At 44.5% G+C, this 13,506-nt stretch overlaps 1 protein-coding gene across 2 annotated transcripts; it reads left to right on the forward strand.

The window, feature by feature from the left end:
• The first annotated feature begins 6,858 nt into the window (after positions 1–6,858).
• LOC115629294 lies at positions 6,859–9,753 on the forward strand. Of its 2 annotated transcripts, none has more exons than XM_030525736.1 (4): positions 6,859–7,517; positions 7,820–8,067; positions 8,162–8,442; positions 8,501–9,753. In XM_030525736.1, the coding sequence occupies exons 1-3, from the start codon at positions 7,214–7,216 to the stop codon at positions 8,183–8,185; spliced, it is 576 nt and encodes a 191-aa protein (XP_030381596.1). In that variant the 5' UTR covers positions 6,859–7,213; the 3' UTR covers positions 8,186–8,442; positions 8,501–9,753. The 2 variants fall into 2 exon arrangements, with proteins under 2 accessions (XP_030381596.1, XP_030381597.1); XM_030525737.1 differs by having other exon boundaries at positions 8,165–8,442.
• Positions 9,754–13,506: the final 3,753 nt, after the last annotated feature.

The following is a 13,506-nucleotide window of genomic DNA, read 5'->3' on the forward strand; positions in this document are numbered from 1 at the left end:
ATCTTTGGTTTAGGAAGTCTAGTTGTACATTGGTTTGTTTGTTTTGGTATGTCAAGTCCAATCATTCCGTCAAAAGTCGTAAGGTTATGTAGTATAAAAAACGTTGCGTTTGTCTTGAACAGATACAATACGCATTTTTGGTTAACTGTATTAAAACCGTGAATTGATTTCACATGATAAGTTTCGCTTACTGGTACGACTTCTTTTAATATCTGTAGTGGTTTTATATAATTTTTCGAAGCTCCCGTGTCTATTAAAAGTTTAATGTTTCTCCCTGCAATTGTTCTCTCTATAAACGGTAGCAGGGAGTTGTGCCTCAAAAATTAACCTGGTCGTATAGTACAAGGTCATCGTTAATGTCACCTACCTCTTGATTTACCTCAGTTTGGTATTCAAAAGTGTCTTGGTCAGGTGAAGAGTCATCATGGGTCAAATGATTCATTCTTTGATGTTTTGCTCCGGTAAACCTTGCAGTGCCACTGCTTGGTCTTTTGTCAGTCTGTCCCTGGTTGTTAGTATTGCCCTGGTTTTGATACTGTGTGATTTATCTAAACTTTCATGAATTGTCCACGTCCATAGGTTGAGGTTGTTCCTGTTTCTGAGGAGGTCCATTAGGAGGTTCCTATCGTTTACTAAAATGTGGATTTTTCCAATGTATTAACGTATAACGTATTAACGTTTTTCCCTGCCGGTATCCTGTCTCTGGCTTGTTGCTCGTTCCTATGGGCCCTTCCTTCTATACTTCTAGCATAATTGCTGGCGAACGTGTAGCGTTCATGGTTAGATTCAACTTCTTGGGCTAAAGCCAAAGCGGAAGGAAGGTCTTTCGACCTTGCCGAAAACAGAACATTGCTTAATGATTTCGTAGTTCCCGAAATGAACACCAGTAAAGCGTCCATTTTATACTTTTCGTTCAGTGCGGCAACTATGGTGTTGTCGTAGATCATGATCGTTTTGTTCGTTAATAGCGTAAATTTCTTTTCTCCCTCGTCAACTGTAAGAGTGTCAAATTTCCCTATTGGAGTGTCGATATTTGTTGATCTATTAAATATATTTGTCCGCATACGTAAAGTCAAGCGGATTTACAATCGTTTTGAAATTTAGAGGCGTGTCGAATGATGCTAGTACCATGTCAGCTGGTCCCTTAATCTTGTTTCTCATTATACCTAAAGCCGGATAGTGTGTTGAACTACCGTCATATTTCTCATAAGTTTTATAGGCGGTGTATGCCGCTTTCCTCCATGAGACGTACGTCTCATGTTTTCCTTCAAAGTCCGGCAATGTTTCGCTGCACTTAACTGTTATACGAATTTCTGCGTCTTTGTATTTCTCTACTTCTGGAGCTCCGACGCGGACATTGCCTAAACGCTGGCTCAGATCCTGTATTTGTGTATCAAAACTTCTTTTTTGAGCGGTAAGTGCATTATTAACTGCAGTCTCTATTACTGACTCCAATTGTTCTGAGGACATTGCCATAGCTAATTTTTGTTTGTACTGGTTTTTTATACAGACTTTACTGTCGAGTTTTTTGGATCATTCTAGCAAATTTATCAAAACTTCTTTTTTGAGCGGTAAGTGCATTATTAACTGCAGTCTCTATTACTGACTGCAATTGTTCTGAGGACATTGCCATAGCTAATTTTTGTTTGTACTGGTTTTTTATACAGACTTTACTGTCGAGTTTTTTGGATCATTCTAGCAAATTTATTATTTATTTTTTGTCTTCTGTTGCTGCTGTCGGAGGTGATGTGTTATGCTGCTTCAGTTTGAGTGCATTTAGGATATTTCCAGTTGGGCGCCAATTAAGAAATTCCTATCGTCGATTATTATTAAGTTCGACCGAAGGTTATTTCACTGTAGATTAAATGATTATTTAACACAGTACTTTGTTGCACTGATAAAAGACAAAGAGCTCGTGAGTACCGAAAGGTTTTATATCCCAAAATCAACTTCTTGTAACTAACGCGGAGCACAGGCTCCTGATTCGGTGCCGCTTTTCTGCCTGATTCTGCTGTTTATTCATTTATAGGTATTAATATTAATAATATTAATATATTAATAATTTATTCCTTGCAGATAAATAAATTCGTTATGGCTGCTACTGATATGTTGCAACTAGCACTGCTGTTGACGATACTGGTGCAGGCTACTGGGGTTATGGCGATGGTGGCTGCGATACCTGCAGAGACTTCCCGCAGCCGCGTGCTGCGTACTGATGCTGCCCAATTTATCCCAGCTGCGCAGTCACGCCGTAATGAACGAACGTTTGCAGATGTGGCCCGTAATGGGCCAAGAATGTCCACTAACGTCAATCCTAGTTTGTCAGCTGTAGAAGACAGCGGTCAAATGTGAATGCGACAAAGCGTCTACAAACTTCGTAGGAAGCGTCAAGAATTGCAGACCGAGGTCCAGCCCGCATCTAGGCAGCAGCACATCCACTTTGACTAGCCTGCTGATAACATCTTAGTTGATATTAAAAAGCTTTTTCAGGACCTAATTACATCGCAAGAAAAGGCGCAGGCTGAGATGCGCCAGATGATGCGCGAAGCAATAGCCAGATCTGATAAAATGTTGGATTTCATGATGAAAATCATGACTACCCTGTCTGAAGGCACATCAAAATGCAAATAGGCATTTCCATACCTATTATTCCATTACATGGAAGCGGAAAGCCTGAATCTACTGTATGAAAGTCATGAGGGATGGCATAGCATGTTGAAAGGAGTTCTATCATTGCCGATCCTTTGGAATTGGTTGTTCCCTCACCTATACCGGACAATTGAGTAATATTATTATAATTGACGTTATCAAACGAGTCCGTATCTTCCTTTATTAAAGACACATCTGCACCTGTATCAACCAGCAATGTGTACAACTTATGTGTTGCTTCATTTTTTAGTGTAACATAAAGATTGAAATTAAGGTTTATTGCGTGAACCGTTTGTTCCACAGTTTTCTTTATCCCAAGGGTTTTTACTGGTTTTCCGACGTGGTTTGCACCAGTCGGACTTGGTTATAATTGCTGTTATTTCGTTGGTAGCCATTCTGGTAGTTTCTACTACCACGATGATTATCTCCACCGCGATAGTTATTTCCACCGCGATAGTTATTTCCACCGCGATAGTTATTTCCACCACGATAGCTATTTCCAACGCGATGGTTATTATTACCTCTGGCTCTATGATTATTACTGAAGCGTCTGTCTATTTGCTGGTTTTTATAATACAAAATTGTATCTGTTCGTCCAGTTGCATCGGTACAACTATTGACAAACTTGGAGACAGCCTCATTCATATTGTTGAATTGGCCGGCCTCCATTACCAGCTTTACCCTGTCAATGTTACAATTCTTTATCATTGATTTTACAGCATGTTGCGTACTGTATTTAGCGGCTATCTCCAATGAAAGTCCATCGTTTATGTATGCACTCTCTAGAGACTTTGTCAGTTTTTCTACCTCTTGGGTATACTGATTAGCCGTCTTGCTCTTCTGTTGAAGGTTCATCAGTTTGGCTGTAATAACCTCAACTGAGTCGCCTTTTACAGTGGCAGAAAGTTTGCAAACAATTTCAGCAATTGAGTTCTCAGTGCTAATTAAATTGCGTGCGTTGCCTTTGAGCTTTGTTTTTATTAATTGGACTGCCGTTGACTCGTGTGTCTCTTTAATTGAGTCCACCAACTGCAACGCGTCCAAGAAGCTTCTCAAATTTTCGGCTTTTCCATCAAACTCCGGTATCAGAGATGACGCCGTTTTTAAGAATTGTATCTGTGTCTGCGACATTTTTCGCAACTGCGGGCTGTTTACTATTGCGTTGAGGCTGTCAGCCGGTTCGCTTCTTGCGGGGCTGTTATTGGGAGTAAGTCCGCTTTTGGAATCTTCTTCCGAAATTATGCTGACATATGCCGTATTTGGCGATTTTGACCTGGGACTTATAGACATTACTTCATCTTCGTCCACAGCTATATATGTCGCCGCGCTACTTATGACATTTGGCAAGTGTATATCCAAGCCATGTCTTTCTCTAACAGCGAGCAGCTGTTCTCTTAGACGTTTGACAACGTCTGAAGCCTGAGTCCAATGGAGATCCGTGAGCCTAGGTTTGTTTTCTAGGAATATCTCTCGGATCTCGTTATAATAATGCACCAATTTGATGGTGTGCTTATTCAATGTGCCAATCTGTATTGGCCTATTTTGAGTGAGGCTTTTGTATGATTTATCAAATTCAGCTCTCAGCTCTTGCACTCTCCCGCATATAGCATTCCAGTCCATGTATTATGGATAATTTTGATGCTCAGCAAGAATTTTTTCATTGGACTCCTAGCTAATTAAGTTGAACACCCTTTCTTTTTTTTACTTTTAATTTTTATGTTTTTATTTATTATTTATTAATTTTTATTTATTTATGGTTCTTCTATTCTATTCCTATATTTCATAATTATTATTTACTGTTTAAATCTATTGTCCTGGTCATCTACCCATTGTGCATAGTGGTTGATGATTCTACCTAGGTGTGGATTTCTTTCCACTCTTGGGCATACCTGATATTATAATTTTACATTGGTGAAAAATGTCCTTTTTTTTATTTATATTTATTTATTAATATTTTTTTTTTACTGCTGGCAGTAATCGCTGTATATTTTTTTTTTATATTTTATCTAAGTCATTTGCCTTACTCAGAATTCTTTTTTTGAGGCATTTATTGTGTAGCTTATACAGCTTAAAAAACAAATTCGCACTCATTAACACAACGATTACTACCAACAGGATATTTATCATTTCTACATCTACTTTCTGTGATTCCACCTTATTGACAATTCCCGCAGTGGAATCTACTACCTTAGTGTCTATCAAACCCATTTTGGGTATATTACTTATTTTATTGGTAACTATGCCACTTTTATATGGCTTATCTATTTCTATCTGATCTATCTTACTTATACTATTGCTCCTCATTCATACTATTAAAAGATTGACAATTTTCCTGCCTATTTGTTCGTACAGCTTTACGGGCTGTACTTCTAATCGGGCAGAAAAGGTTCCGCTCAATTTTACAATTTTCCTTATTAATTATTTTACAATTTTCTTATTGGCTATTTTTTACAATTTTTCTTACATATATATATTTTAACTTAAATATGCATTACAAATTTTGCATTATAAGTTTTTATCTTTGCTTAATCATTAAATTTTCCTCTGGTGTCCCTTTTTAGGATTGTCGTCTTGTGGCGTCCGCATCAGCTGGACGTCGCCGGTGTGGCACGCTGATGCTCCCTCGTTGTCGCTGGTGGTGGTTTGCCTCCCGCACTTGTCGCTATTTGATGTGGTGTATTCCCGCATCAGCTGGGCGTCGCCGGTGTGGCACGCTGATGCTCCCTCGTTGGTGCAAGGGGCGGCCTGCCTCCCGCACTTACAGTTGTCGTCGGCGTTTTTCCAGCGGTGGTGCAAAAGGCGGTCCTATGCCTTTCACACTTACTGCTCCTAATTGCGTATCGTGCAGTGGCGGCACGTGTACTCGCAGTGTGGGGTGTACAATGGTCCCTCGCAGTCCGTTGGGCAGCTTTTTGCGTTCTTTGGCAGTTGCTTGGGTGAAGGAGGTAAAATTAATTCACGTTTATTTATATTTTCAATACGAGTGGAGCGAGTTGCGGAGTCGGGTTTCGCATTTTTGCTTATTGACTTTAAATAGTCAAGTTCTGCCTGCAATTTTTGGGCCGTTGTCCACGCGGGTGGTGTTGCAGTTGAGAATAAAAGCCACTTTAAATGTGCTATTCTCTTATTAATTTTATTGTGCACACCTCCGCGTTTACCCATAACTCACGCACTCTACTCACTCAGTATTTTTCCTCCGTCCAGATCCTTTTCATCCTGTCCTGCTTCACGTCAAAGTCTATAATGCTAGTATGATTGGCTAGCATTCTCGTTATCACTTTTGTAATATTTTTACAATCCACATCTACATCCAGATCCACTCCAAATTCTCTATGCGAAGATTGCAGCTGTCATGGTCGCCATGTAATAATATACGTTGTTTCCATTATGAGTTTTTATTCTTCTTTATTTTATTTACGACACTCAAACTTAAAACTTGAACTTATACTGACTTCTTACATTTTACTTAAAGTGAACTTAGCTAAGGCCTCGTAGCTGCGCTGCCAGAGACGCCGGCAGCGGAGCGGCCGCATTATGTATTTTACTTATGTATTTGTACTCAGCGCTGTTGGCAGCGAGAGCGCGAGGGAGAATGTTATGTGCACTTGAGGTGGCTGACACTAGTTGCACTGACGCTGCACTTATGTCGCCCAATGCATGTGCGATCATATTACATCGCGTCCGAATTATGCTTGGCTTTTTGAATTAATTTATTCACTGCAATAAAGTGTTACAGTGTATGTTCTTAAGAGTGCACTGCGTACAGTGTGTACTCCTTATGTATGCACACTACAATGCACGCTATTTCTGATTGCCACCTCTATTTCTGGGAGGTGGAGATGTGAGCTGCCGACCATTGTCGGAGTGTATGACTTCTGGTACTCCGAACGTATGGAACACTTCGTTCACTAAGAAGTCGACAACGCCCCGTGCAGTGGACAGGACAACGTTTTTACCACTCCTCCTTGCGTTGAAACTTTGGTATGGGCTTTGGCTATAAGCTGATCTTTCTACCGATTGTATATAGCCCCATTCTCGATCTTTAAGTCAGATAACCTATTCTTTTGATTTTCGATTTCGCTAATCAGCTCTCGATACTCCTCTGACTCTAACTCAGTGGTTTCTATACCCAACAGGTCTCCTGTAGATATATCCGCCACGATGTTGTCGGAGCCTTTCCGGTGCGTAATTTCAAAGTCAAAGCCTTGGAGCATCAACGACCAACGTGCCAATCGCCCGGACAAATCTTTCATTGACATCCACCATTTCAGACTGGCGTTATCGGCGATTACCGGGAACGGCATCATTTCGATGTATGGCCTGAATTTTTGTATCACCAATACCGCCGCCAAGCACTCACTCTCGGCTACCGAGTAGTTTACCTGATTCTTGTTCATCTTTGCCGAGAAGAACGCAATGGTCCTCTCGTTTCCCTGCAAATCCACTTGGAATATTACTGCTCTGACGCCAATATGGAATGGGCCACACTGTACAAAAAATGGGTGTGAATAATCCGCTTGTACCAACACTTGCGCAGATGTGAGCGCATTTTTCATAGCCTCGAATGGCAAAATCTCTTACAAATCGTCGGTACCACCCGCCGGTTCCTAAGAAATCTCCAACCTCCTTTATGGACCTTGGTACCTGTATGCGCTATATCGCCCTCACCCGTTCCGGATCTGTTCGAAGTACGCCGGCGCCCACGATGAACAAAACTTCGATTTTTGTAACCCTATCGTCAGATTCGCCTTCTTCAGGCATTCAGCGACTCTATGCAAGTACTCCACGTGGGTGTCAAAATCGGCCGCAAATACTACTAAATCGTCTAAATATACCTTTACTTTGGACCTCAGCTCGTAAGGTAGCAGGTACGCATCATCAACTTGTTCAACTTGCGGGCATCGAGGCAAAAGCGATTCTTGCCCGGCCGTCGCAATATGGTGGTGCGGTTACTCCACGGACTATCGCTTACCTCGATGACGCCAAGCGCAAGCATGCTGTCCACCTCATCCCACACAATCTTCTGCATAGCGGGTGAGAGAGGGTAGTGCCTGTCTTTCACTGGCTCTGCTCCGCTGACCAATTCAATACGTTGAGTCTTCAAAGTGGTCTTTCCTAATCCCGCTTCTTCGAAAGTTAAAAACTCCTTTTTTACCTGCTCCAATTTTAGCTTTTGGTGTTAATTTAATTCCCACATATCTGGTTCCGGCTTCATTTCATCCTGGTCCACATAATAAGCCACTCTATCGGCTAACACTTCAACGCGGACTAGTCTTTCCACGGCAAGCTTTTCTGGAGGAATTACGAATGGAGCCAAATCGAACAGCCGCCAAAAATCTATGCCAAAATACGCGTTCTGTTCAAGTGATGGGCATACGTAAAATTCCACTTCTTTGGCCTCCTCTCGATACTCCACTGGTAAACGCACTCGCCCAATTACGGCTCTGTCTTCCCCGCCTGCTGTTTTAATAATTGAAATGTACCTTCTGGGCTCCACGCCAATCTCTTTCAGCAGTTCGAGACTGCCTTTGCCTAACACGCTTACCGAGGCCCCGGTATCTAGCAGACCGCGTAGCACCAGGTCTCGTACCAGTACTTCAGCTAAAACCCTCGGGTCTGCTGCTCCTTCGCGCCGCACTGCCTAGGCTACCCATTTCTTCGTCTGCCTTCTTACTCGGAATCGTGCTCGGGCCTTTTTAACTTTGGCTGTTACCATTCTCATGCCGCCTAGCTGATGTTGGGAAAAAATTCTATTCCGCGCCTCCAAATATGCCCGCATCTTTTCTTCGTACAGTAAAAATTTTAACTTATTCCTATTTTGGGTATTTTTATTATCCAATTCTTCTTTCAGGACCGCTCCGCTGTCATCCTGGTGGGCACTTGTGTCGAGCGCGATTCGCCCACTTGCTCCACACTCCGACGGCCGTTTCCCGCACAATCGGGGCATGAGGGACTATAGGTTTCTGGTCTACCGCATCCATAACAAAAGACGCGCCTTTCCGGTGACATGCAGTCGCGGAAACTGTGGCCAGCTTGTCTGCAGTTCCAGCAAACCAACGCCTACTGCGGACGCCTTGCCAAGCGCGCCTCCTCGATTATGCCATCGACCAACTCCTCCACTGCCGGTGAACGGTTTCCGCCACTAAAACGTGTGCCTTTAAAACGGGACAGCATGCTTCGCTTTAGTTCTGGCCAGCTGTCTGCCCGGTGGTTCCTGACGTACTGCCAGTACCACTCGCGAGCGTGCCCAGTCACTAGCAGATGGAAACTGTTCAATACTTCGGACCATGCGCAGCGACACTGCCTCTGAAGGAACTCCACCTGGAAAACGAAGTCTTCTACAGCCATTTTTTCCTTATCGCCGCTGAAAACGATGTCCCACTTTTCAACGCGGCACCATCCCGATCAGCCATTCGCCGCTACATAAGGAGGAGGTGGGTCCAGCTGACTCCAATCGTTACGCCTGTTGCCTCTTCGACGGGCCGACTGTGCCGCGGGATTTCGCCAATTTCGAGCTGTGTTGCTGCTATTGCCAGCTCCACTGGAGGAATTAGCTGCCGGCCTTGCTACCGGACGCGAAGCTCCTCTTGCTGGTGTTAGAGGTTCAGCCTGGTATTGATGCGGCCGTTTTGGAACCGCACCACGATTCTGGCTGACTGGCGGTTGCCATGCTCCATTAGCAGCTGAATCGCCGCTATTCGCTCGCGGTTGCAATACTTCTTTCAGCGCGCCCATCAAGTCTTCAAACCCCATTCGGATTTCTTCCTGCAAAACCTTGTTGATGCCCTCTTTTTGCGATTGGAGGTATGTTTCGTTCGCCTGGGCCACTGCTGCCTCTACTGCCGACGCGACTACTGGCTCGGCGTCCCAGTGCACTGCTGGTGCTATGGACGGCCTCAGAGGAGTGTGCATGAGGCCAACGCTGGAAATACCAACGGTTCCTTCCAAGTGTTCTTCCAGCACTGGATAATCATTTCTGGCCGTTCTCGATCTGCTGTTATACGCACGCGCAGAATCCTTTTCCATTTCAATCAAAAAAAATACGCTCTGTTTTTTCTAATATTTATTTATATTTTGGATTATGAATTTGTTCAGCATCCAAGCAAGCCCCGAAGTAAAATTCGTATCAATTTGATAATTGTATAGATGTATAAAGAACAAGTAAAAAAAGCTAAAGTCGGGTGTCCCGACTTTGAAATACTCTGTACATATGTTTACAATAATTATAGAAAATAAAAAAATTAAGAAAATAAAAAAAAAAATTTGATCGATTTTACCTCTCTCGGTATTCGAACTCACGTAAAGGGTGTATAATTGCACATTTACATAGCAATTGCGTCTGTGTGAGTGTATGTATGCCTATGCGCATCAATTCGTGTCTGTGTAAGCATTTTCGCAGTCAACCAAACAGCAACATCAACAACAGTCGCGGGCAGCGCTTGAGCAGCGCTGCATCAGCAAATATATTTATGGCTATAACTTCTTGTTAAATCGGTCTATCATAATATATATACGGACACATAATAACCAACTGGGGGTATTTCCAAAATTTTAGTTCGAAATTCCAAGAATTACGGGAGTTACGATTTGCGGGGTAGAGGGGGGAGGGAGGGGAATTCCAAAATATACATTTTCTGCGTATTCACATAAGGCATCTGGGACTAAAATTTGGTGTTCCTAGGTCTTATAGTCTCCGAGATATAGGCGATTATACGAATGGAAAATCGGGAAAACCCCCATAGGGGGGAAGTGGGGGGGAAAATCAAAAAAATAAAACAAACTCGTATAGAATACACACATAACGCATCTTTGTGCAAAATTTGGTGTCTCTATCTCTTATAGTCTCTGAGATCCAGGTGTTCATACGGACGGACAGACGGACAGACAGACAGACAGGGCTAGATCGACTCGTCTCGTCATGCTGATCAAGAATATATATACTTTGTGGGGTCTGCCACGCCTCCTTCTGCCTGTTACATTTTTCAGCTCCCGCAAACCTAATATACTCTTGTACATTTCATGTACAGAGTATAAAAACGGAAAGGTTTGAGAACGCCCAAACAAATCAGAAAATATGGATATGGGCAAGAAAATATATGTAATTGATATATGTAAAGTCGATAAATAAATAAATAAATACGCCAATAAGTAGATAAGTGAATATAATCACAAAAAAACTGTAACCAAATGTACACCAAACTTTGCACTGAAACCAACAAAAAAGAACATATACGCTCAAACACAAGAAAAATGTAAACATATGTACATATATGCACCAAACGTAACCAAAAAAAACTTTATAAAATGTAAGCAATAAAAAAAAACAATTTTCTTTTCGACTTCTGTATATAGGGGTTGAGACTCACACTCAGCAGGAACCCAAACACGGCTCCTATAATATCTACGCCTGTTACAGCTGCCCTACGCCACAATCCTGCAATATTTATATTTATCGCCTTGACGGCGATGAACGACAGCCAACAAATTAAATGGTTGCTTCTTGACACCCACTTCTGTTATGTGCACCATCTACTCTGGCTCACCGTGCGTAGCGGTGCATCGCAGGCGACTTTCCTTGTCATACTGGGCCACCGGTACTCTACGTCCACCAGGCAAACACGATGACACCACAGCTCCCACACAACTCCCTCAAGCTATCCGTACGAATACGGATGACTGTAAAAGGAGATTACATACGTGCGAACGGACAGAAATTGTGGCATCGGACAACTGTATGGGATTTTAGCTGTTGATATCCCAGGCGTACCCACCCTGCCTGTATCCAAAGGCAAAATTTTTATTGGATACCCTAATCTAGGGCCGTGCTTGGGCTATTCCATGACAAAGGTGAGTCTCCCGCCCCTACTGATGCTGCTTTAATGCATCATTATGAACAGTGCGACCATAATAATAAGAATTAATTTAAATGTGAATTTACGTGTTACAACTATTATGCATTTAACGCACTCATGAGTGCGTAAATTAATAAATAGATGAGTGTACTGTAACGTTGTTACTCTGCCGCGGGTATGCTCGCCGGCCAGAGTTTACTGAAATAATAATAAATATTAGGCACCCCAAAGTGCCGAGGCGTCCGCTTAAATAAAGAGGGCGGTATGCCGAAATCCGTTTCACGTTTTTTTTTATTAACTAAAAATTTACAGCCCGTGCTTCAGTGCGCGTTTTCCTTCGGGCAAAACAAGAAAGGAACTAACTAAAACTCCATATTCATCAACTTACAACTACTTTCGGCATTGAACTAAACTACTCCATATTCATCAACTTAAAACTACTTTCGGCATCGTAACGACGGACGGCTGCCAGCTACGTAACGCGTCGTTACACGTCCCCCTCCCTGGGCGGAACACGATTCGGTTGTGGGGGGTGGCCGCCCACGCCACCATCGGGAGCCTTCCCGCGTCCGCCATCTGCCGCAAGCCATGCGCCTCCGCCTGCGTGAACATCGCCCAGGCGAGGGGCTTTGTGGGGCCGCCGCACCTCTCCAGCATTACCATCGGCTGCTCACTGGCCGTGCCATCGGGCTCTCTGCCCTACGCCACAAACACCGGTCAGGGGACTTGCGGCTGTGCCACTTGCGGCCCCCTATGCCGCGCCTGCAGCTCCTTTAGGCATCTGACGTACGCCAGGCGCGCCTCCACGCTCCGTATGGCCCCTTCCAGCCGCTGCTGCCTTTCGCTCCGCTCCCGCTCCTTTTCCTGACGCTCGTGCTGCCGCTGCTCCTGTCGCCGCAGCCTCTCGCATCGCTGCTGCTCCTCCAGCTGCTCTCGTTGCATCCGTTGACGCCGCTCTTGCGCTCGACGCCCCCCGCGGTGCCCACGGCGGCGACGTCGGTTGCCTGCCGGCGTCGGTGACCTTACTCGGGCAGGCGCCCGGATTTGGCAGTTCCGGGGGTCGCGATCGAATTCAATCTGGCTTTGTGCCCGGCGCCACTCCGCAAGGTCAACGTAGCCCACATCTGAGTCCATGCTGCTAACTTTTATTTTTTTTCCGAAAATCTTCGTGTGACGCGTCGTTTTCCCGCCACGTGTGATATTGTTGTGCCAGCTGTTTTGGTAGCGCTGCCACATCTTATTTTCGCGGTCCGCCAGTGCTACCCATGCCTGGCGGTCTATCGTAGGTGTTACCATTTGCATACTTATTCGATAGTGGCCGGTGTTGCCATTTATCGTATCCCCTCGATAACACATTATCGACAGCCGCCCGCCGCTCTGGCAACTCGTCATCACCGCCCACATGTTTATATTGTAATTGGCTTCCGGTCTTATGCTATTATTCCGCGTTCTTGTTTCCTCTTTTTTTTTTTTTTTTTTGTGCTTGTCCAGCTGCCTGCCCGGCACTTGCCCATCTGCTGCGCCTCTGGCATATTTGGCGCTGTGTGTGTATCTCAGGTGGTGTGGTAATCTACGTCGCTTTACAAGGCCTGAAACCTAACAACAAACTCCATTTAATTATGTTTGTAGGCTTACATGGACATCTTCTTCGGCCAGAACGGCAGCTTTGCTGTTCCCGCTTTGGTGGACGCCGGTTGGATTGCTGTTGTTGCTGTCGTGGCTGTCGTGCGGCTGCCGCGAAAGTGGCTGCTGTCGTCGCTGAGGAATGGGCTGCTGTGGCCGCTGTGCAGTTGTCGGTGGTATGGCCCTGGCGACCATACTAACGCGGCTTCCGTCGCTGCTGCCTTCGTCGGCCTCGCTGTCCTCTGCCTTCACCGCTTTCAAGTCTCGTACATGTACCGTTCTACCTCTGCCGCCCGCCACTGGTCGCACACGCACTATGACTGGGGATATGAATGCCCGCACCGTGAATGGTCCATCGAAGCGAGGCGCCAGCTTGGCCGCA

The sequence above is a fragment of the Scaptodrosophila lebanonensis genome, unplaced genomic scaffold, assembly GCF_003285725.1.
Source record: "Scaptodrosophila lebanonensis strain 11010-0011.00,11010-0021.00 unplaced genomic scaffold, SlebRS2 tig00000138-arrow-arrow-pilon, whole genome shotgun sequence".
NCBI lineage: Eukaryota > Metazoa > Arthropoda > Insecta > Diptera > Drosophilidae > Scaptodrosophila > Scaptodrosophila lebanonensis.

What these genes read in the sequence shown, in the direction of transcription:
- LOC115629294 (XM_030525736.1), top strand. Translation starts at nt 7,214, where the DNA reads ATGGCAAAATCTCTTACAAATCGTCGGTACCACCCGCCGGTTCCTAAG. An exon ending in CTCAGCTCGTAAGGTAGCAG is followed by an intron (nt 7,518 to 7,819) that starts GTACGCATCATC and finishes CTCCAATTTTAG; the next exon opens with CTTTTGGTGTTAATTTAATT. An exon ending in CTCCTCTCGATACTCCACTG is followed by an intron (nt 8,068 to 8,161) that starts GTAAACGCACTC and finishes AATCTCTTTCAG; the next exon opens with CAGTTCGAGACTGCCTTTGC.